The following is a 24889-nucleotide window of genomic DNA, read 5'->3' on the forward strand; positions in this document are numbered from 1 at the left end:
CGAACCGAAAGCACTGTATCGAACGGTTCAATATCGATACGAGTATCGTTGCACCCCTAATAATTACCATTTTAAATTAGCACTGATCTGCTGTTTGCAGATTATGTAGGATGCACAGAAAACATAGCGAGTATGTGCCACTATAAGAAACTGAATCAAAGTATTAACGAGCACTTTTAAAACCAGGATAGGTACTTTTGCAAAGAGCGGTTACGTATGGAGTTTTTTTAATCCTTTCCCACATTAAGACGAATTTGATGACCTCCCCTGTAAACATAATTCACCTATAGCTTTGAAATCTTAGTATATAAGTGAAGACACCCATTAGAATAGTTTCCAGGTTTTTTCAAGGGTATTCTGCACAAGTAGAGACCACCCTCGCTAACATCTGACACGCACACACCAGCATTTTGTTATGTAAGAAGCCAGAAATATGACAGAAACCACAAAGTTCAGAAAACAGCTTCAAGGCTAGTAGGCTTTTAAGGGGTAAAGCGATAAAAGAAGTGTCTTGTAGTACTCCGTATCAATTTTCTTTTTTAATAACCACCGTGTACTGTATCAGGAACTTTATAATTGGTTAGAGAAACTATTCCTGTCAGTGTTTGTCATCAATGTGCAACAAGACCAACTGGTTTGCTGATGTCATTTGTTCTTGTCAGAGCCTTTGTGGACTCTGTTGCGGTCAGCTGGTTTCACTGAAGCACTAGCACCCGTCCCTGCCATAACTGGTGTGGAGAAAGCATGTAACGACTATGCATTTCTAATGAGGAGATTTTCTGTTCTCATAAACAGCAGGCAGGAGAGTGGAGATAAGGACGGAGAGGAGAAAGAGGGGAGGGAAGTGGAATAAATCCCAAATTTAAGGACTGAAGGGTCTTTTCACAACATCAGTAGAGTGTTGGCTCGAAATGTGTGTGCTGTGTGTGCGATTGCGTAAATGTGTGTTGCATGAAGGAGTGGGAGTCATCCTTTCTAGAGGCTGCTGTGCCAATTTTTGGCGTGCGTTCACGCGTTCACGCATGTCTGTTGCATGGCATCAATTTTATGGTGCGACCATATACGAGAGTGGGTGTGATTGTTTGCATGACAGAAAGCAAGAGAGAGAGATAACTTAAGGGGGAGTAAGAAGTAAGAAGTAAGAAAGAAGACATGATGAACACCACTGAATAAAGACATCAAGCAGTTTTTGAAGATTGCAACAACAACAAACAAAAAAACCCCGCCAGTACGTCTATTCATCATCCCGTGCTGTGTGACAGTTTTCTGGCTCCTCTTTTTGATAGACAATGAGTTTCAGAGAGTGGACTTAAATCTGAAAGGAAGAGACAAAGAAAGAGGGGGGCAAGTCAGATAAAAAGAGACAGAGAGAACACCAATTTTGCCCTCTCAGCTGACGCAAGGGGGAAATAGCATGTTTCCCCTTGTCCATCACAGACTCAAGAGCTACTAGCTTAATTATACAGAGCAACAGAGACTGAACAGACTGTATGTGTGTGTGTGTGGTTGTGTGTGTGGTTGAGAGAGCGACAGTTGGATTCGGGTGCAGTGTATTGGCTTGGAATTAACACGAACAGAAAGATGGAAAGGTTTAATTAGATGTATTCCCCCTGAAAACTAACACAGTTTGTGTATCTGTGCGGCTGACATTATTAGGACATAATAACCAATCTCATACGCGCATAGGGAGACAAACAATTTCCTCACAAGGAAAAATTCTCAGTCTTGGGGTTAAGTTAGGGTGAAGTTAGGTGGATAACATGTTGAAAGAATATTTAAACTTTGCAGGAAAGGGAAATGTGGGTTTTTTTTTCTTTACAGGACTGAAAAGATGAAAAGCACTCTCATGCTTGTGCGTCAAATACAGGGCATTAGCTTAAAGACTAAAAGCAGAGGGAGGACTGCTCAGTTGATTAATTTTTCCATCATGACTAATTCCTCATGTTTTTTCAAACATTAGTTTGGAAAGGCTGATGCAGTCGGTGAGCACAACTTTTACTTTTGGTCAATTTTACCAGATTTAGCTAGAAGGTACTGACCTCTCCAGCTCCGGTACATTATTTCACCTCAGTGGCATGTGGTGAATTTTGTAGAAAGGCAAGCAGAGATGATGACAGGTGAATTAAACCATGTGTGACACAGTTAATCATTAATATCTACGGGGGATTCAAAAAATATTCAGGAAAATTTAAGGTGGTGACTTAATACAACTGGATAAACACATAACAGTCACGCCAAAACAAAACGCCTAAAACAATACACTGCCAACGCCGAACCGTAACATATTAGATATGCTATTGTGAAAGTGCTGCTAACGTTACTGTTTTTTTAAAACCCAGACAACCCAGGCCCCCTCCATTATCAAGGCTTTCTGTGCTAATATGCAGGAGTTATCATTCAAGACCTTTTTCACGTCACACCACACTAACTCCTCTATACATATCACACATTTTGGGCAAGGTGGTAAGTAAGAGAAAACTTATCGGTTTAAATGAACAGTTAAGCGGGCTTGTTTACTTGCTAATACTAGCTCTACAAACAGCATATAATAACTGATCTCAGAGCAGTGAAAGTAAAGCCAGGCACAGCTTGGTGACACTGGTCTAGCCCGCTGGATTATCCACAAAGCCCATGTGCAAGCAACTAGAAAAAGCTGCTGGCGCCCGTCATTGTTAACGGGCATCCAGATTAAATCGCTTGCCCACAGAGATTTCAATGGGATCCCAGTCAAGCAGTCAACCTGCTTCCAGAGACAATAGCCAACTGCCACAAGGTGGAAGTCATTTAAAAGACAGAATCAAGCAAGAAGCTTTATGACAGAATACTGTGTTAGATGTCAGAGACTGTTTTAATTGATGTCTCTCGTTTTTAAAGGGCAAGCACTGCTCGTCTTGCTTGCCCTGATGGAATGACACTGCTCCACCTATAGCAATAAAACGTTTTTCTTCTTTTAAAATTTGAATAATGTCATTAATTGTGGTTTTAAATCGTGCAAAGAAATTATTTTATTTTGGTTTTACAAAAATTCTTTCAATAATTCTAGAACAAAAACAAATGTTCAAACTTAAGCCATGCTTCAGCAAAATTTGCAAGTATCATTTTAACACCAAAATGTAGATAAATGGCCAACAGTTTAAGTTAACTAAGATGAAATCATCTTAGTCACAACGAGGCTGTTTTTCATTCTTTTAATTTCATGCTTCTGTTTACAACAAATCGAACAAACATCTCATTTTTAGATGTTCAATATTCAATATTAGATGTATTGTGATTAAAAGCAACCCCTCAAGAGGAAAGGAGAAGGTGAAATGTCTAATTATGCTATAATTAATAACAAATCAAATCATGTCGATCTCCTGGCTTAAGCTCACACAACTTTCCAGTATCTTCAATCAATCAAATCCTGTATAACATAAATATAAACAGCTGTGCTGTTTCAGTTAAAGGGTTAAGAACAAATTGAAAAACTAAAGTGATTCTGTTTCTTTGTTTTTATTCCACATTAGTAAATATCCATCAGGATAATCCAATGTTGGTTTTGCTCATTGCATTAAAGAAAAGGATAATCAGCCTCACTCTCAAAGGTTGGTTTAATTCTGAAGGGGAATGTGTAGATTTCAAAGCAGTCTCCTCCTAAATGGCAAAAACAAGTGTGTGTGTGTGTGACAGTGGGGGGATGCAGGAGGGAGTGAGGCGAAATGGTCACATGCGTAGCAGACTGTCAAGGAATAACTCGCCCCCTGCCTCTCTCTCTTTTTCTCTCATCCTCTTGACTCCTTCCATCCTCCTCCTCTGCCTCCTCCAGCATGCCGCTCTCCTCTCTCCCCTCAGCTCCTCATTTTCATCTTAATCTGCGCTCGCTCCGTCCCTGCTCTCCCTCTCTCTCTCCAGCTCTCTCCCTACTCTCTGCTCCCTGCTCCGCCACCTGTTAGTCTCCTTCTCCTCTTCACACCAGAATCCCCTCTTCTTCCTCTTTTTCTTTTATGAGGAGTTTCACACTTACGCTATCACTGAGGTAAGACACCGTATTTATTCTTTTATTCTGAAATGCAGATAGTTTGATTCTAAAGCCAAGGCTGGAAATGTTAATTTTTCCTCTTAAATTGCACCTGCACTTCTTCTCAGATGTTTGGTTTTAGGTTTTGTTGGCCACCTTCCACTGCCGTCATTGCATGCTCACTTTGTCTGTAAGGTTCATGTGCACGTCTGCTTCTTTTTAAGATAAAAAACTAATGCATCACAAACCAGGCAGATCATTCTGCATACAGCAGTGAGGTGCAACATGTGGCATGTGTCTGCTCTTTCACTTTTCTTTCACACCTTCCTGTCACACTCTCACTCAAGTTTTCCTGTTCCTGGCTGCCTGAAAATAACTTGGCTCTTAATTTATAAGTGCCGACTGTCACGATGGTTAGCTGTAGATGATGCTGAGTACCAAGCTCTAATGAGCAGCTACACTCTGAAAGCACAGTACTATACCATCTGCCTGTCAGCCAGCAGCTTGTTATTTAAAGGTGAACGGAGCCTGCCGCAGGGGCCCCATTGTATGTAGGACACGGGGGAAAGTAGAGGAAAACCAGCCGGGAGACAGAGAAATCCTCACGCACCTACAGGTGGAATAAAGGTGTCTGTGAAAGACTAATGGAGAGATAATGAGAGATAAAGAGTGCAGGAGAAGAAAGGGGAGGTGAGAAGACAGAGGTTGAAGACGAGAGCTCCCATGCCTGTGATATGACTCTAATTTAAAGTGAAGGAGCTAAAAGGGGAGGAGGGGAGATTGCATGTTGCGCAAAAATATTTCTGACTGCCAGACTGTGGCAGCGTCGCTCCCCCCCTTTTGAAGCTGGAAACCTATGTAACCTCATGAACATAAGTACAAGGGGGCCGTGCATAAAATACTCTACTGTATGTGGTTGCATAACTAATAGATGTAGGGATAGTGTGTAGCTGCAGGGAACCAGTGGCACATTATCCTGCAGCATATAGGAATTATGCAAAGTAGTGCTTCAGCACATAAAAACCTGTAAAGTGTAACGCTGAAATCAGCATCTTATTATCTTGCGCGCGTGCAGCCAGACTTCTCAGCAACAAGATGACGAGGAAACGAGAAGATGAGAGAGATTCCAGCTGGCAGCGTGAGAGCGATCAGTCCTGAGCTCCCTGAGAGCTCCTGCTTCCCAGAGAGCTGCGAGCCACCGGGCCTCTAGGGTGTACGTGTGCTGCTGTTGATGCCTGTGGTGCTGGTGGTGCTGGTGGTGCTCAGGCTGCTCCAGCTTACGGCCACATCTGCCAAAAACAGGGGGTGGGGGGGACTGACTGCACACATTATATCAGCCAATACCCTCCAACAAGCTGCTGGGTGTGTGTGTTTGTGTGTAATTTTAGGGGAATTAATAACTCATAGAACTATATTTACATGTGTGATTGCAGATGTGCATGCTGATATGGCACAGTGTGTGTGTGTGTGTTTGTGTGCTTTCCTGGCTTATTTTTTCTTATAAGAACTTTTGAATTAATCCATCAATAAATTTTAGTCAATCAACATCTCAGAGCTCACTGACTCGTTTTCACCTTCCTCTTAATATCAAGCAATCCACCTCTTAAGTTCATTTTCACCCGCGGGCGGCTTCTGTTTTGTTTAGTTTATTGTCAGGCAGAAGTGATTTATTGCTTTGTTTTCTCTCTAAATGATTTACCTCTGACTCTGCGTGCAACAAGTCTAGGATATCTCTGCTCTGCTTAATTGAACAGTAAAACAGAGCGGCGGCGCTTTTCCGTGTTTTTCAGGATTTCTGATGTCATTAAATGTGCTCTTGTGGCACCAAAAAACATGACAGCTGCTGGTTTATAAAAGGCAAGATGTCCATCATTTCCCATCCCAGAGCCAGAAGTCTGTCAAAGTCCTTTCAGTCAAATGAGTCAGGGAAGTTTGCAGCATGGCACACTGCGGCGTGCTTCAACAGTTTGTTTCAACGCCGGCCAAGAAAGAGCTGGATTATCTGTGGTGTATATTACCCGCTGTTGCGCTCACAGCGGTGAGACCAGATTGTGTATGACGAGTGACCCTCGGTGCCCGCAATTCTACTCAAGGTCAACGGTCAGAGGCAACAAATTTAGAGCCACTGACAGCCAGGGGAGTTGTTGGTCATAATGATGGAGTCCTGATGAGAGAAGTCTCGGAAATGGATCTGTTTACTAGTTTGACCCCCAAAACAGCCTGCAGCCATTAACCTAGCATAAAGAGTGGTAGCTGGAAAACAACTAGTCTGATTCTGTTCAAGTGTAAAGCAGGGTGTGGTTTTACCGGAAGGGTACAAAAATGTTCTGACTTTGTGGGGTTTTGGTGGCTACTTTCACACTGATTTCGACCTTTGGTTATAGTCGGCTAGCCTTTTACTACAGTTCAAGTGTAACCGCCTGCTTGCTGTAGCTACATTTTTGCTCACCCGTGAGTGTCCTTTTCAAAATCTTGTCAACAATAAATACATGGTTAGTGACTCCGGTAATATGGACACAACAGGCTCATCTAAAATTCAACATCCCCACTTCTCCGCCATGTTTGTTGGTGGCATGTGATGTGACCCAGTGGAGCGTTTCTGTCACCGCCGTCTTGGTGATTTAGAACCAGATGTCACAAGCGAGAAGCAGATCTGGCTGTGAACCCACACACTCATCGGCTAACTACTTATCAAAAACACGTTTCAATGAGTACACTGTAGGTCAACTGTATTATCGATGCTATCCGGTTGTTCAGTGATGACGCGACGAATCCTACTTCCGGGTCTAAAGTAGTCTGCGTTTAATATGGCTTTTGTGTTGTTAACATGTTTAATGTTATGTATTTTCTTCTATTTGATCTCAAAAAGCTCCTAAAACAGTCAGTTATCCCTGTTGACCTCCCTCTGCTTTTATTACCACTAATCATTTATTTAAGCTCAGTTTTTAAAACCTTAGGATGTAACTACAGCCCAGCCCATGCAGCAGTATATGAATGACTAACCTCGTATTGTGGATGGATTATCTCAGTTGTTCTCCTGGCTGAAGTTTGGTCCTTTTACAGCATCCTGCCATGCGATTACATTTGTTCCTGACCACCGAGAACACTCACGTTAACTTTTATCGAGTGGAAAAAAAGTTAGCTTGTTTTTATTATGCTAACATAGCTGTGTCGCTAGCGGTCACGTAGCAAATCATTACCAGCTAGCCCAACTTCAGTAACCCTACAAACGTCACTGCTGTTTAGTTTTCTGTCTTCATTTATGTTGGAAGTGATAACAGAGCTGTCGTTTTAATTTGTTTCCAAAACCCCGCAGTCAGGACATGCTATATTGTATTTAGATAGAAGCTAGCGAGCTAACTTCCTGCTAACTTCTAACTCCGTTAAATGTCATGCATGGATGCCTGGATGTTAAACTCAATTGTTACACCTGGTAGAGCAGAACGCTGATCATTTTATTAAAGATGAAAGACTTTAGACAGTTTTTCAACTCTCAGTAATGCCATAGTGATCGTTTGATATGGACCTGCAGCGGAGTTTAGACCCAGACACGGCTAGTGACGTCAGACTGAACAATCGGATTGTGAGCTGCAGCTGGAGCCCCCTGGTGGGCTGTGGAGGCACTGCAGGTACATGTTTGAAGTAGGTAGGTATATAAATGTATTTTTCCATCCATTCGCTTCCGCTTATCCTTTTTCAGGGCAGAACATGCAAACTCCACACAGAAAGACCCTGGCCTGATGGTGGAATTGAACTCAAGACCTTCGTGCTGTGCGGAAACAGTGCTAACCACCGTGCCACCGTGCTGCCTTATGTATTTCTTTATATAAAATGTGAATTAAAACTGTTAGTAGGTGGTGGTCAGTTTGTGATATTACTCATTACACTGACCTAAATATACTAGACTGATTGAAGTTTGTCTCAGAGTGGCATGTGGGTCGTACACAGACCTTAACACTAAGGTAGCATTAGCAATTTATAACCAACTGCCTGTGCTGTCTATGTTTTTTGCATAAAATTTTCAATACAACACTTTCTTTTGCATTTTTTAGTAAAAAAATATAAGAATGGGTGAGGCCCACGAGATTTTCACTAAAATGTACAAACTGACTTAATGTTTCATTCGGAATAACCCCAAAATAATCAACTGAGCCCATAAACTTTTCAGCAAAGGGTTTACACAGGTGGACACGGCGTGAGGGCCATGTCCACAAAGATTTCTATACAACTAGATATCATTTTGCAACCACAGCTCCACTTTTCTGACCCAGAAGCTGCGTCCAATTTTTCATACTGTCTGCAGTTCGTGACATGTAATTTCAGACCCTTTTAATAGTTCTCTGGTGAAACCATTTGAAAGCAGTAAGCTTATTGAATATACTGACCTTATCCAAGTAGTTTTCTATGTTACATAACTAGTAATTTCACAGAGAAAGGAGGGCTTCGTGGCAATGTGTCTATATTCAGTCGAGTCCTTTGAATTTGATACAAAATCTGATGCAAGACCTTCACTAAAAATTTGTGTTATAGAAGACTGGCATCTGCTCTTTAGAAGGGATGAATGTTAAGAGGTGTACTGTCTGAATTAATAATTAAAATGCCTCTATTCTCATGTTTAACCTTAAAGAAACTCTGATGTTTTTATAGGCTATTAGAGGTAACCGGGAGAGATGAAGACAGTCTCACTTTTTACTTTTCATCCAATAAGACGTTGAAAATGAGCTTAAAATAAGAATTTATTACATGAAAAATACTTAAACAGAACACCGAGCTTTCCCTGTCTGAATTCTCATTTTTATGTTTCTAAATCTCGCTGAACTCGGCGTGCACGGCAAACACGGAGTAAGTGCAAATATTAACTTCTCAGTTCCAATCGATTAATGCAGAGAAAGCTGCGATGGGAGTCCAGGGGGGGATTTTCAGTTCACTGCAGAGGACAGAATGGCCCCTCAAGCCCTGCTGAGAAAACAAAAGCTATGAGATATTTGTCCACCCCCTCTTTTTTTTATTTTGGGAAAAGAGCAGACACATCAGCCTCGTGGTCAGCTCCACTCCTTGGAACCACAACACTATATAATCATCAGGAATCTTCTCTCCATCTCAGCCTGTAAAGATTTATGTAATTACCTTTGTGTCTGCAGAGCATTCTGAAAAGCTTTTTATAGATAAGATGCATGCTCAGACACTCTCACACACACTGCTGTTTCATCGAGGATGATTAGGATATGGAGGAGACCCCCGTTGTCCATTATCTTTTATCCTCTCTGATAGGGTTGGGTTCATTCAGATCTGCTTAATTGAAATGCAAATGTATGCACATCTTAAATGTAATGTCATCTTTTAAAACTGTTCCAGTTACACTAGAAAGATTTTCACCAGGAAAGCACTGTGAGGAAAAAACATCCTTAGATATGTTCTTGAAAATGAAAATCCTAGAGGAGCAGAGACTGTTTGTAATCAAACACCTCACTGAGCTCAGTGCTGAGGAAAAGAAAAGGCCCGTCTTCACTCTTTCTACACTGGTAAGCAATTCAAAATTGTGTGCATACACTAATGTTATATTCTCCTTTCCAGCCCTATGACTGTGCGAAAAGGAAAACGTTTGGGCATCACCATCCAGGAGCACATGGCCATCGATGTCTGCCCGGGCCCCATACGCCCCATTCGTCAAATCTCCGCCTACTTCCCTCGCCTCTCGCCCACTTCCTCCTTCTCCGAGCCACTCTCGCCCAATCAGGTGGCGGCGCCCACAACGCTCAGCCCTGGCAGCACAGGTCAAGCTGGAGGGCCCATGGGAGGAGGGGGGAGCAGTGGCCTTTTGTCGCCACAGTTACCGGGAGCGGCGGGGGGAGGGGGCTCCCTGTCAGCCATGAGCAGCATGGACACCTCCATTGAGATCGACAGCTGTGACAGCGATGATAACAGTGAGTCACCTGGAAGTCTCATTGAAGCAACCTAATCTAAGAGCAAATAAAATTAAGTCAGTGCACATCTGGTTTACTGGGGATCATTTCACCGCTTGAAATATTGAAAGAACTTTGCACTGCAGCAAGTGCTCCATGCATAGTCTGCAAAAGGACTCCAACTTTATTGTAAGAAAAAAAAAGCAACTTTCCTTATCAGATTACCTCAGAATATATCAAAGTTTATTAATCTGGCTTTTTAAAGCTACAGTTCCCCGGTGAATTCAGTAGTTTGAGACCACAACATGACCAAAATTATGCTGGACATCTGCAATGAACTTGCAATTTCATTGTCATGCAATCGCTCACAGTCAGTTGCCATCTTCAGGGCAACCTTTGTACATCAGGTTGGCTATAAAATAGCAATTTTGTTTGCAATTAACTGCAATAAATTGGCTAAATCGGTAAATTCACATAAACTACAAGCATTCAGAGTCCAGCCAGAACCTCAAAGATCTGAAATTCACAAATTCCTGCATTAATATTGAGGTACAGTCTGCAGGGCAATGATTTAATTGCTGAATGACATAGGTGCTTGACAACCTTGTTTTTATATAAGAAAGTAACCAGAACACAGCTATTTGGCAGAGAGTCCCAAGGTTTTTAATCACCACGTTGCCTGGTGGAAGGCAGCCTTGCAGGCTGAGGGTGTTGCACAATAAACCTCTCACGAACCAACTGGTCGCTGCAGCTACTTGTAGTGAGTCCATAAATGTTAAAAAATTCAATTCTGTCACCAAGAAACCTCTCAGTTTTCTTAGTTACAAGGAGGATGTGGTCTTATTTTTACTAAAAGCGCGCAGAGCGATGTGCTTTTTGTTCTCCATCTTCAGGACCATGTCGTTTTAGAGGAATATAAGCGTCTCATGTAAATGCAGTGGGATTCTCTGTGCAAGTCCCAATAAATTCCCCTTTACACCTTTCCTTGACCTATTGGGGTGGGAAGCAATTAAATACAATGATAAAGGTTTAGAAAGCATCAAAAACAGGAACTAAAACAACACGAGAAAACCTTCAGAACAAAACAGAAAATACCAGAAACTACAAATACACAGAGTCATGAAAAGTAAGACTGTAAATCTAACAGGGACCTCGGAGACCACCAGAAGAAAAATACCACCAAGGATAAAAAAGGACAGATCGTTTAATAAACATGTACCAAGACTTGAGTATAAAGTTTTGTAGAAGTTTCCGGGTACTACATTAGAGGTCAACCTCTACACGGGAATAGCATTACAAAGGATGAATGAAAGACATGTCATTCAGTTTAAGAGTTGCTAGGAGATGGTTTTTATGTGTTTTTGGGTAGAAGCAGTGTAGCCGCTTTAGGTTGTTTCCATGCTTTATGCTGAGGTCAGCCACCCAGCTGCTGTCTGCAGTACATGCACTGCAGTTTCAATCTTTCTCTATCAACTCCCAACAAGAAGGGAAATATTTTATGTATTCCTTTCAAACAAAGAAAAGATGTTTTCATAAAAGTCTGAGCGAATTCAATTTCTCCTTCTCATCTGCTGTTTGTGTTTCTCCCTGCCATCATTCTCCATCTGTTTTGCAGATAATAAAGTCATCAGCTCAAAAGCAATTACCAAAGTAAATGGCGCAGATTTGTGTGTGTGTGTGTGTGTGACTTTTTATTAACTGCCTTCCAGCCTCTTTGGGGACGCTAGAGTTTGACCTACTGTACGAGAAAGCCACCAGCTCCCTGCACTGCACAGTCCTCAGAGCAAAGGTAAATCCCAAACTCGGAAAACTCCATTAGAGCCACTGCAGCTGAACCAAGGTACAACTCAACAGCATGTGTTTTTTGTTCTACTGATTAAAAAAAAGAAGAAGAAGAAAGAACCCTTCAAGTCTTAGTCTGTTAGTCGTTTTAAATGTTGAACATTTGTACTGCGATCTTCTTTTTTACATGGCTTGTATCTTTTCTGAAAAGGGTCTAAAGCCGATGGATTTCAATGGTCTGGCCGATCCCTACGTCAAGCTGCATCTGCTGCCAGGCGCCTGCAAGGTCTGATTTTCTTATCAGAACAGAGTTTTTGTCCCTAAATGAAAGAGGCCTTCAGTATCGTGTCACAAGGACTCTGAAGTGCAGATTTAATTCATGCTGCATTTTTTAGCGTTATGCAATGAAAACTAAAGTGCAGACCAATAAATCGGCAATGAGGCAAAATGACCTTGTAGATTGTAGGAACTGAACTTGTTTTCCTCGCGGAGGTTGTTTTCCGTTTGTCTCTCCTCGACAAAGCCTGGCATTAAATTGATGTTTTCTTCTCTCTGCCCATCACTTACAGGCCAATAAACTGAAGACCAAGACTGTTCGCAACACGCTGAATCCCATGTGGAACGAGACGCTCACCTACTGTGGAATCACCGAGGAAGACATGTACCGCAAAACACTCCGGTAAATGTTTGCTCTAGGAAAGGCTATTTCTGTCCTCTTCATGCCCTGCCTTTCTGTTTATCATTTCCCATCGCAAAGCTGACCCGTGCTTTACAAAGGATTTTCTTATCATCACAGCTCCTGGTTTTATTTGCCTTTCTCCATTTTGCCATGTTGCTCCTCTCTGTTTCCATCTCCACTGAGATCCTCTTCACCTTTGTTCCTCCCCATCCTCACACTCTCCTGTCCACCAGGATCAGAAAAGATCTCCCCTCACTCGTTCTGAACCCCTCCTTTTTCTTTGTCTCTCATTCAATCTGGCTCCTTGCTTTCTCTCTATCCAAGTTGCAGTGACAGATTGAGGTCAGACTGAGCTCCGCGGGGTGTTTTAATTTCATTGACCCCCCTCTAGAGGTGACGAAAGCTGCGAATTGTTTCTGCCTGTGACTAAAACTTTGCCGTGGCACACATGGGAGTGGGATTTAAATAGGATCGACGGATGATCTCTCCAGGGAAATTAGAGAATCTGGCAGTGTTAATTCAGCAGAGACATGTAAAGATCAGGAGATGGGAAGTTGAACTTAGGTAAACATGGAAACATGTCACCATCGATCTGTGAAATACAGTGTCTTTAAAATTGACAAACTTCTGAGAGCACGAGATTCAAAGGATTGTTTCAAGCAGTCACTGTGGACACGTTTGGTGTCAGCTTCTAAGAATTTAAGAGTTTCTGATTTTTCCAAAACAAGCTAATGCTACAGTCACACTGGGGAAAACAGTGTTTCAAGATGATGGCACAACCAAAATTGCTGTAAGTCTGTGCAATGAACCTCTGGTCTTGTTGGATTAGAAATATTTGAAGATAAAGACCAGGTCTGCAATCACTCGAACTCAGCTGCCGTCTTTAGAGCAACTTTAGTGGAACAAGACGACAATGAACTGGCAATGAGATGCCATTGGTTTGCAACTGAATGGGGTCAAGTTGGCAATTACATGCGATCTGTTTGTGTAACTATAGAAGGTAAATGGTATAAATCAGCAAAAAGCTGTTGCCTCTGATATTCAGGGTCAAGCCAAAACCTCATAGGTCTGAAAGAGAAATTCCTCCATAAACAGTGACAAAGTTATTGCGGGGCAGCAACTTTAGTCTAAAAGCTAAAAAAATTAAATACATTAAAATAAAAATTTAATGCAGTCACTGGGCAACCACCAGTTTTTCTCAGTTGCTAGGAGATTTTTTTTTAACTCTAGTGTGACTGACCCATAATGTGACAAATGAAAGATTTTAAAAGGGACAATAAGAAAATGCAAAATCAACGTGCAGAAGAAGAAATCATCAGTATTTTATAAATTACTTTGATACTTTTTTCCTGTTTATGTAGCTATGTCATTACGGTAGTTACATGGATAGCTACCAGAGTTAGCGTGCTAAGTAGCTAGCGCCCATATCCTTTGTACCTGATGAGGTGATCGTCAGTGATCGCCCTCAAAGAAACAAACTGTGCTGCCCAGATCAATGTTTTCTCTTTTCTACAGTCTGGAAAAAAAATCATATATTTAGACCAACAATGAATTAAACAGTAAAATAATGATGGCTGACGCTCTTGGTGACTAACAGCTGTCGCCATGCTGGAGAGCAGGATAGATACAATAGGCGGCTGAGAAGGGTTTGTTTTTAGTATAATACATATCGCCCTCTTATTTGCCTCCACTTCCTCACACACCACTTACAATATTCTCTGTTATAGCCGCCAGCATCAGGTGACACTAAGCTTTGGAGGTGTTGCCCTGCAACAAGCTGAGACTGCACAGCTTATCCTGTTATGATGATTTGAAATTGATGTAGCTGCTGTGACGTCACCTGTTGTTTTGTTAAGTCCTGTTTTTAAGCCACATGAGAATCTTGGTGTTTTGAAACTAGATTAGCCCAGCAAGGAGTTGATCTGACTGTGAAATCACACATCTCTCTGCACGATCTATCTTTCTGAAAGTTAGAGAAACAAAATTTACACCTTAGGCTTTTTTCCCACTCGAAATGAGCGACTGAGTCCATAACTCATCAGGAAAGTGTAAAAGGAAAAGTCAAGGGCCATTTGCCACAGATTTCTGCATGATCGTAACGTCACCTTATAACAAAGTTGCCGGTCTTGTACCTCTCTTTTATAACTTGTGTTGCTGTCACAGCCAGATTGAAGACATGTATTTAGGATCGTGTCAGTTTTTACCGCCATTTTAATGACATATCAGCAGGAAACTCAGATTCACAGATTACACAGAGCAGGATGCTGCAACAGTGTTAAAAAACTGACCACTTCTCCTGCTAACTAGTGCTGATGTGAAGGTATTGTCTGATTGGGGACACTGATCATTCAGGAGCATATTGTAGGGAGTACCAGCACCAAAACACTGAACTTGAAAGGATGTGACTATGATGACGTTACTAGCAGCACGCAAAGTGACCAACAGGGTGGGTTTATTGAGAGAATTATGCCTCAGCAGGAAATATCTAACTACGCAGAAATGGGAAACTCATTTTAACCCTACGCTGTAACCGTCCACATAACCTGATGTGATGTAACTACACATCCGGTCAACGCATACCACAACAACTTAAATGCCGTGGATGGTTGCGGTTACGGCATCCCGCAGAAGTCTAAATCAAGCTCAACTGTTTTTGTAACCACAGGTATCGCCCCCTTGTGGTCATTTCAAATGAATGCGCTATCACACTCCGTGTGTAGGACCACAGCCCAAAAGCCACAAGTCAAAATTAAGGTTTTTTTTCTGAAGCTCAATTTGGTTTAAAAAAAGAAGAAGAAAAGTATGTGGAACTAAAGAATAAACATTTTGCTATTTGATCTTATTATTTATCAATGTTTGACTCAAAAAGTCACAGGTTTTGATAACGTTTTCTACGTTTTTAGCCGGAAATAGACAGCAGGCAGTCACAGTGAGACTTCATCTGTATATAAGGTGATGCTGGTATGTGTAGATCAGATTCACCCCCCTGCTTGGGTTCACATTATGGATGATGACTGATGCGTCAGTAATTACGAGCTGTCACAATGACACTTAAATGTTTTTATTACTTGATGTCCTGTAAGTGAAGCCTTACATCCAGCTGGTATTATAATGGCTCCATCTTTCTTCCCTCTTTGACCCATCATTTTCTCACTTACCACTTCACCCTCGAGCTGTTTTACACCATCTTTCTCCCCTTAGCGCCAGCTGCTGCTCTCATCTGCGCTCATCCCCCCCTCTCTTCATCATTAGTTTTGTCTTTTTGATACTCAATGTTTTAGATTGAGGAAACTTAAGTCACTAAACTAGATATTAACTCTCAGTATTTTAACAGATTATTGTCTTTTATTATCAGAAACTGAAGACAAACGTTACACCTGTGGTTATGAATTTAGTAAGAAGTCAAATGAAGCAGTAGATGGGGAGGCAGCATGTTTATATACCAATCTCTCCTGTGGCCGATCGCTTTCTTGATTTTCTTCCTCCCATTGTATGTTTTTCATTCACATTTACATAAATTAAAGAGAAAAAGTGCTGGGCTTCAGTTAGCTTGTAACATATCACTTCACATGTTCATTTAAATAGACTAGCCTGTTTTCATCACGTCACTCAAATCCTCACAGACACAGCATCCCTGCATCTCCTTCACTCCACTCTCCCCACCCGCCCACTAGTTTATTTCAGGCACTATTATGGCAGGTGTAAAAGTTTGCCAGGCCCATAAATATGGATTGACGTAACCTAGCATGATGCACTTTCACATTATATAAATTCCTGCTGGAGGAAAATGGTAATTACTTCTAGTCTGAACACACACACTCACACACAGGCCTGATTTACATGTAGCGCCGGTCACTTTCTGACTCTGTTACTTTATTCAGGTCGTGTTTATGTCAGTGATTTCCCTTCCCTAAAATGACTCATGATATTGTGTTTGACTACCACACTCCATCACACACAAAAAGCACTCTCCCTCTGATTACTTTACATTTTCTGTCATATCAGGGTCATTGTAGGTCTAAAAAAATAAAAAGGGTGGTGGGGAGGCAGATGATGACTTAACAAAAAACTTTTATTTTTAGTAAAACTTTGAATTATCTCAGATATTATACAATACTATGCAAAACCCTTGACTCACCCCTCATTTCTTTATATTTTGCTCAGAAAATGAGAAATGGGTGCAGTGACTTGTTAAAACATGTGCAAGCATATGTAGAAATTCAATCTTGTAATAAATGCTGTCAGTCAGTATTTGGTGTGACCACCTTTAAGGACATTCAAAGCTCTTCTTTGGATGTTTCTGCCTTCTGTTATATTCTCTGTCACGATGATCCCACACTGCTTCAGTAAGGTTGAGGTCCGGGCTCTAGGGAGGCCAATCCATGATTGATAGTGCGCTACTGTGCGGTTTCCTATCCAGGTATGCTTTTACCGTGCTGTATTGTGTTTGGGAGCATTGTCATGCTGAAAAATGAAGCTGTTCATGCTTTTCAGATGGTTCTTTTCTGCGTCCATCATTTTTGACAAGCTGGCTAACACCACTGCCTGAAACGCAGTTTGAAATGCAGTCCAGCTTCCACATATTTTTTAAAGACGCCCTGACAGCATGTAGAGATATGCAAAGTTTTGGTCCAACTGCTTTTTGGCAATCGGTACAAAGTTTTTTGTTGGTACAAAAATATTTTCTTATCTGTCAAACAGCGTTCTCTTTGTGTTTCATAGATTCGAATAAAGAAATGGGGACACATGATGCATTCGTGACAGGCTTTTAGTGTCAAAACCCCTGAAAGTATTTTGTTACTAGCTTTGCTAAGTTGTCTGTTATGTGTAGACACAACACTGTTAAGTGGCTTAGCAAAAAAATAAATCCTCTAAAAATGACCAGGTACAAAAAAAAATACACTGGCTGCTTTTTCACACATTTTCAATGTCCAAAGAAAACCTTTGATAGACCTTCAGAAAGCGTGGAGAACTATTCTCAAGACCACTTTAAGAATTTTCAAGACATCCCGTCTCCTTGGAAGCAAAGTCTTAAGAAATGTGGTGTGGCTAAAGAAATTTTCACAGTGCTGTTCAGACCTGTAAAGATGCCTTCAATGTTGGTCCAAACACTGCCTATTGAAACAAGACTCTCCAATAAAGAAATCCTTGTGATTTTAGCCATTATCATCCAGACTTTGCAGAAATGTTACTGTGAACTAATGCTCTTCAAAAGAAAACGATATACTCATTTATATGCTGAGAATCAGAAACAAAGAACAGCTGCAAAGGTATTATTTGCGCCAACATGTGGATGCGGCATTCCCTTTTTTCTTGTGCTTTCACCAGCGTCTGTGGTGCGGTGACATTGATCCACCTGCAGAGTGATGCGATGTGTTTTCTTAAGCCTTTCCTTTAAAATGTGTAAAATTTCAGAATTATAGTTTTTCCCCTCGTAAATAGATTGTTTCACCCAGCTCTGTAATTGAATTCCATACCTACAATGGCCCTATTATGCCACTGCAGTAACCAGCTACTCTTATTTTGATTCATGCTTTGTGCTCTGCCCATCGTTCTCTCCTCATTTCTCATTCTTTACCCCCCCATCCCCTCCCTGTCTCTCACTCCCAGGGTGTCCGTGTGCGACGAAGACAAGCTGACACATAATGAGTTCATTGGGGAGTCTCGGGTGGCCCTGCGCCGTGTGAAGCCTGACCAGACCAAACACTTTAACATCTGTCTGGAGCATCCACCTCCTGTGAGAAGAACGGGGGGGAGAGGGGGAAAAAAGAAAGACAGAACCTATAAAACTAGGAAAAAGGAAAATCTAAGCGTATAAGGGAGATGAATGCTACAGTAGGGGGTACAGCAGTATTTATTGAGGCATCCTGTCTGACTCACAGCTGTGAGTAAAGATGGGGGGTGCACAGAGAAAGAAGGGGATGAGGTGATGACAGAGGGTAACACACACCGGTCAGCCACAACAATAAAACCATCTGTAATATTGTGTAGCAACCCTTCATGTGAGTCACAACGGCCTTGACCAGTTGGGTCTCGGACAGAGGACCTCTGGAGGCGTCCTGCGGTGTCTGCTACCGGCGGTGCATCCTGCGTGCTGCAGGATGTGACTCATGATTGTTCTGGTGCTGGATCAGATGGGAGTCTGTGGGTTGGGCTGTCACTTTGGGCATTTTATTGTGTTACCCCAACTCATTCTTGTGCAGATTTGCAAAGTGACAGGATGTCCTATTTGGGAGAGCAGCTGCCATCGGGGAGCGCCACTGTCAGGTGTGGATGGTGTGCAAGTTTCAAGTGAGTGATAGGTGTCAAAATAACTTCCATACGAATGCCAGGACCCAAAGTTTCCCAGCAGAAAACTGCACTGTACTGAGATAATAAACCGTATCAGTTCATCCGTCAGTGGTTTTAATGTTGTGCCTGATCGATGTATCATTTCACTTGGATGAATATCACACATCTAGGTCTCATCATATTTAAATAAAAAAAACAAGCAACATCTGTGCCATCTTTAGATTTATAAATCAATAACTGCATTTATAGAAATAAACTGTATTGCCAGTTTGTGAAAAATCCAATAACTTATTAAGCATTAATTCCATCCATTTTCTAAAAAGGCCCGTCTAGTTAAGGGTTGCAGAGCAGCTGAAGCCTATCCCAGCTGCCAGCGCATGGTGTGAAAGGACCGAGCGCTATAAGGTATTGATTAGGGAGAAAGAAAAGAAAGATGCGCTAATGATTTAGAAAAATGACCTTGAAGTTTTCAAATGTTAATACTGAATGCTGATGGCAAATCTGCACCCATGTTTTTCATGTTTATGAAAAAAAGTTACATTTAAAAATGTAAGACCCTAAACTCTTTCCACCTAGTTTTAAATCTGAATGACTGGGTTGGATAAGAACAGCTCTCAGTGGCTGTTGAAATTCATCCAACAAGTGTGGGAGAAGGTGAAGGTCAGGGCTCGGTGCCAGCCAGGCAACGTATTCCACAACAAACTGGGCAGCCCATTTATTTTAGAGCTCACTTTGTGCATAGGAACACAGAAAAAAGGCCTCTCCCAAACAGTTCCTGCAAAGTAGATAACAACATCGTATTATTGCGCAGCATCATTCAGTATGATAGTATCGCCAGCCTGCATGTAACTAGTAAAAACTTCAGCTTTAAGATGTGCTGAAGGTTCACACGGTCAATGTCACCGTGTTTCCTTTGGCTTAGTTTAACAGTACAGTGACAATACTGATCCATGCTGGCTGAAAATAAATCAATAAATCAGGTTGTGGCACAGCAGCTGTAAGTTCATCAATTATTTACATTTTCCGACTTGTCGTAATGATCTTATCTAGCAAACTTGAACGCTTTGTCCGCAAACAGAACGGCATTAATGAGCTGCTGTGCTCGGAAAAATCATTGGAAATAAAACCACTGCGCTCGGGATTCATCCAGGAGCATCAGAGCACTCGCTACATCGATCAGATAATTTTCTCAAAATATTCTTATGCTTCAATACATCAACTGTATTAGAGCAAATCTTCAGTTTTCCTGCTTAAATTGACAAATACTGCCCGACTGAACAGACATTAAAATTGTATCTTTTATTGTAATGAAATAAAAGACAGCAGCAGTCAGCATAATAATACCTACTTATCTACTTATCTACAGCTTACTGTATAACTTATATTTTACTTCAATGACAAAAGAGTTCTTTAAAAACTCTGCCACTTAAGCATTTCTTAATGTATGACTAAGTTGGCAAATTTATTATTATTGTTATCATTAGTAATTTGAATGTTACTTATTACCAAAACCTCTGGAAATTGATGATTTCGTTATGTGAAGTCTGAGATGATTTGTGCCTCCTTGGAATTACAAATACTTGATAAAGAAAGAAGTGGATTTGATTTCCACTGCCATGAGCCACAAATAGCTTTTCATGTAGGTTAAATGTCAACTGGGTCACATGTGGGGGGAAAAGAAAAAAAAGCTGCAAACACTGGGAGAATAAAAGGTGAGGAGAAAGAGCAGGAGAAGAGGGGGGGCGGGGAATTGTCAATAGACAGCAAGAGCAAGCCAGAGAGATGAGAAACAAATGGATTAAAAAATAAAAGTGGGGGGCGGGGGTGTGCACAGGGGTCGGGGGCAGAGGTGTTAAAAGGGGTTGCGAGGGCGCTGGGTTTTGTTCTTTCTGAGCTGGGGAAGGCTGCTGGTATTGGACTGGCCCTCTGAGGCCGGTGCCCACTCTGCGATCAAACGCTAAAGCCTTTCTGTCATCCCGCAAACAGACGCTGTGTCAGGAATGTAATTTTCAAAGTGGCTCCGCTCGATGCAGCCGTCCCTTTCTCTTTGCTCCTCCAACCTGCCTGCTTTTCAGGCATCTCCACCTCAATATTTACCTCTCTTCTTTTTTCTGCTCGACTCCAGCTGCCTTCACCAACTGCGATGAGCACAGCCCTGAGAGGAATCTCCTGCTACCTGCGAGAGGTGAACACCCCGAGTCCTCTGTCTGTTCTGTTCAACATGACCCTCCTCCTGTCTGTCCCCTCAGTCCATTTTTCATCCTGTCTTAAAGAACAACACCCATTTTTTATCTTCCACTTCCAAAACAGGGCGAAGTGACCTCCTGATACATTTGCATTTTTAGTGTTAAACTAGAAGCAGGGTAGTGATACATTTTTTAAAAAAACCTCTATAAAGTTAGTGATCTATATTTATCTGTAGTTAGCTAGAGCAGAAGTACATGTGCTTAATCCTTATTTACTTTTCTATCCAATTTATCAGTATAAAAAATATTATCTTTGAAAATAATTACACAACAAAGCAAACAAAGCTGTCGGAGTGGAAATAATTTAGCAGAGCTACGTTATTTCGAATCCAATCAAAATTTCATTTGTAAGCTGAAGAATGATTCTTTTTTTATTTGTTCTTTTAAAAGCTGCATAAACTAAACTAACATGCACACACTGACTTTTACCCCTTAAGCCCTAAGCTGTTTTTTAAATGACCAGGGAAAAAAAGCATTATCCCTAAATTTAGTCAGTCAGTGACAGCTGCAACACCGAAAGGCCAAAATGAGCAGCTCCTGGCTAAATAGATTTGATTCGCGTGGGGGAATTTTGAAATGCAGCATGCCTCCTTGTCCACACCAGACAGAGGGGTGGGGGAGTGCAGGAACGCTGACAATTCTTCCTAATCAAGTCTGTAAATTAGAGAGGAACACAACCTTGTAACAAGCCGTTAAATGTCGAGTTTACCGAATCCGTCCTGAAAATTCTCACTTAAACTCTTACAGCAGCAGAAATGAAGCAGAACAAATGCTTCCTCCGAGCGGCCTCTTCATCCGATCTGTTTGTGTGTTTGACAACCCTCAAAAAGTGAAAACAAAAAGTGAAAGCTACATCGCAGATATGAGACGCAGAATCCCAGCTGTGCAGGAAAAGAGTCGAGCTATGACGCAATCGAGAGCAGCCAAACTTTATGTTTCCAGTATTTCTTATCCTCACTGTCTGCAAATATCTCTCGATTATAGGTGTGTGGACATTTGGACAGTTGCACTGGTGAACTGGAAGAACAAGGTTTAGGGTAGTCTTCTGAGCAGGAGTGAAAAATTGCTGAAAGTCTGCTGTAACTAGTGCACTGTACAGTATTTCGTGTATATTCATGTTAACTATAATTTCTTTAAATTTTCTAGTTTGTCAACTAGAGAGGTATACTACCAACGACGTTCAACACAGTCAGGATTTATTTATGTTTGACAAGACCACAAATCCCAGGTGGAGATAACAGGCATCACAATGGTGGTTATCAGCTTTCTCTGTTAAGCTGGGTTCTCTGCAGAGGTCACATGACTCTTCTTGGGCACAAAATGATCCCTGTGAGTATCACCTACTCCAGAGATCTTATCAGTAAAATGGATCACTGTTACAAATAAAACGAGAGATTAATGCTGCAGCGAAGTCATTAATCTGGGGTTACATCACGCTGGGTGGTAAAATAGACACTTTAATTATTTCATCGATGAAAGCGATCTCAGTGCTGCTGTGGATTTCTGACATGACAGCTGCACATTACAGCTTTGAAACTTTAAACTGGATACTTTTAAACGTTAAACATGAGACATATTCAACCGATAGAGAATCAATATTGCACTTAAAATATGCTGTAAACAGAAGAATCAGTAAAAACTTCCTGCTGATTGCTGGAAACTTGGAAACTGACCGGATTATGTGTTCAGCACAGCTACCACAGTGATTCAGCCAGGAAAAAGAGCCACTTAAACCCACTAACCTCGCTTGGTAGAACACCACTGCAGTTTCCCCCCTAAGTGGGATCTGTGCAACTTGTTTGTCGTCACTCGCTCTTTACCTTTACTGTTGGATTAGTTTAGATTCCAAAACTACTTGGTAAGAATTTGAAAAGGACTTTGGGGGTTAAAGCAGTTCTATTCACAACACTCACCTAGGGCTGCCACAAACGATTATTTTGATAGTCGACTAGTCACCGATTATTTATGCGATTAGTCGACTAATCAGATCATCATCCACTGGACGTAAAACTACAGCTTATTGCACCAGCAGCATCTGCTCTTATATAACTATCATTAGCTTACAGCTTTAAGCTTTTAAGGTGCTAACTAAAAATAAAGACAAGATGATAGTTTATTCAATTTTAATGAAATTTGCAGATTGTTTCGGTGAAGTTTAATAAACTCCTTGCTATCTAAAATATAACAGGACACCGGAGTATATTCTCCAGCATCTCACACTTCTGATAATCAGTTGTCTGCTTGACGTTTATTCAGCTGTGTAAAAACTATAACTTTAATCTCAGCCAAACCGATTTACACAGGAACAAATAAAATACTAAAAAAAAAAAAAAAAAAAGCCAAACAACAACATTTTTAATTTATCTAAGTGACTCATATATATTTAACCTGAGTCGTGAAAGACGGCGGTGGGTTTGAAAACAATTTGCCGGGAGTCCGGTGTTCTCACGGCGCTAGTGACCTAGCCCCCGGCTAGCTATCGAGCTAGTGGGTAACAGACGTCTCCGAAAACGTCAGAGCGCTTTTGAAAATATGTGGTGTCCTGATAAACTGAGCCGATATTTGAGGTTTACACAGCTACATTCTCGCCTGAAAATACGTTAAACGTTTATTTTGTGACCCAGAAAGAATAATAAGAGTAATATTAAAACTAACTAGCTACCGCCATTGTTGGAAACTAAGCTGGGCCGCGCTATGAATTCTGGGACACAGCTGCTTCTTCTTCTTCGGGGTTTAACGGCAGCTGGCATCCTTGTACATGCAGTGCTGCCATCTTCTGTTTCAGTCCGTTATTACACTCTTAAATCCTGCTATTATTCCTGCGTCTTTTGCGATCTTACAAAGCTTCAAACGACACGTCGACTATTAAATCAGTCGTCGACGATTTTGATAGTCGACGTAATCGTGACTAGTCGACAAATCGTGGCAGCCCTACAATCACCCCAAACACTGAAAAACTACACTTAGGAGTATCAAGTGTATTTAAATCAAATGATAAAGGAATCCTAAATAAACATCTTTGTGTGCTGCTCTGGGTTGCTACCTTTGCCCCTTCTTGCAAGTAAACTTAGGCCAATATCATGCACTGACTACACTCTGGCTAAAATACATTGTTTAATTACTAAACACACGGCGATGTGCTAAAGTAGACGCCACAGGCTACTGGTAATACAGTCCTGCTTTAAAGTGGACTTTATGCTCATCCCTGGATGTAGCTTTCCTATTTAAGCAGGCACACCTAAAGAGCTCATTGACTTTCATCTAACACTTGAGCTCATCTAAAGAGCTTAGATACAAACTTCAGGAGCGCTCTCAGTCCAACGGCAAAGACCCGTCCTGGACAAAGTGAAACATCAGCCTCTAAGTCATTTTACTTGGTCGCTCCTGGCTTTTGTATTTTCTATGGACAACATCAAATAGTTACCAAAGTGTTTGACAAGAAGCAGAACAACAGAATAGATTCAAAGTGACAGATGAAAGGAAGAAAGAAAGCAACAACCGAGGGTGAAGAAAGGGAAGACGGCGCTCTCACGGGCCCGTGACTCACCCTCATGGCCAGCAGCAGCAGTACATGTACGGTATTTATAGGAAAGAAGCATTTGCTATTTTGGATTTGCATCGCTGTAGGTGCATTGATTTTCAAAAGCTGTCTTTGTTGGTGCACCACAGATCTACCATTACTGTATCTCCACTAAACGTCTCCTGTAATATCTCTCCATCTCTCATTAAGTCTTATCTTCAGGCAAGAGGTAGACACAGCAAAGGAGATCAATATGTCACACATACTGATCTCCTTCGAGATCTGCCCTCCCTTTTTTTAAAATAGTTTCAACAGCTTCGCCCCTTCTTGTCACTACGCTGCCTTTCCTGTCTCCCATGTTTTGTGTCTCTCTCTGAGACCAACAACCACTCTGCCATCTGTCGTCAGCAATCAGGGGACTTAAAAAAACTTGTAATTAGTGAGGATAATTTGCACCGGGTACCTGGTAAG

At 41.4% G+C, this 24889-nt stretch overlaps 1 protein-coding gene across 1 annotated transcript in view; it reads left to right on the plus strand.

Moving 5' to 3' along the window:
* The first annotated feature begins 3731 nt into the window (after positions 1-3731).
* The window catches only part of LOC102299878 (double C2-like domain-containing protein alpha), a 34990-nt gene continuing 13832 nt past the window's right edge, over positions 3732-24889 (plus strand). Inside the window, exons 1-7 of the mRNA XM_005947357.3 lie at positions 3732-4015; positions 9572-9921; positions 11610-11689; positions 11894-11968; positions 12252-12361; positions 17972-18098; positions 20778-20837. Coding sequence (XP_005947419.1) covers positions 3984-4015; positions 9572-9921; positions 11610-11689; positions 11894-11968; positions 12252-12361; positions 17972-18098; positions 20778-20837 — 834 coding nt within the window. The 5' untranslated portion in view covers positions 3732-3983. The remainder of the gene's footprint in view (positions 4016-9571; positions 9922-11609; positions 11690-11893; positions 11969-12251; positions 12362-17971; positions 18099-20777; positions 20838-24889) is intronic.

This window comes from Haplochromis burtoni, unplaced genomic scaffold, assembly GCF_018398535.1.
Source record: "Haplochromis burtoni strain Fernald_Lab_line unplaced genomic scaffold, NCSU_Asbu1 Contig_520, whole genome shotgun sequence".
Classification (NCBI taxonomy): domain Eukaryota; kingdom Metazoa; phylum Chordata; class Actinopteri; order Cichliformes; family Cichlidae; genus Haplochromis; species Haplochromis burtoni.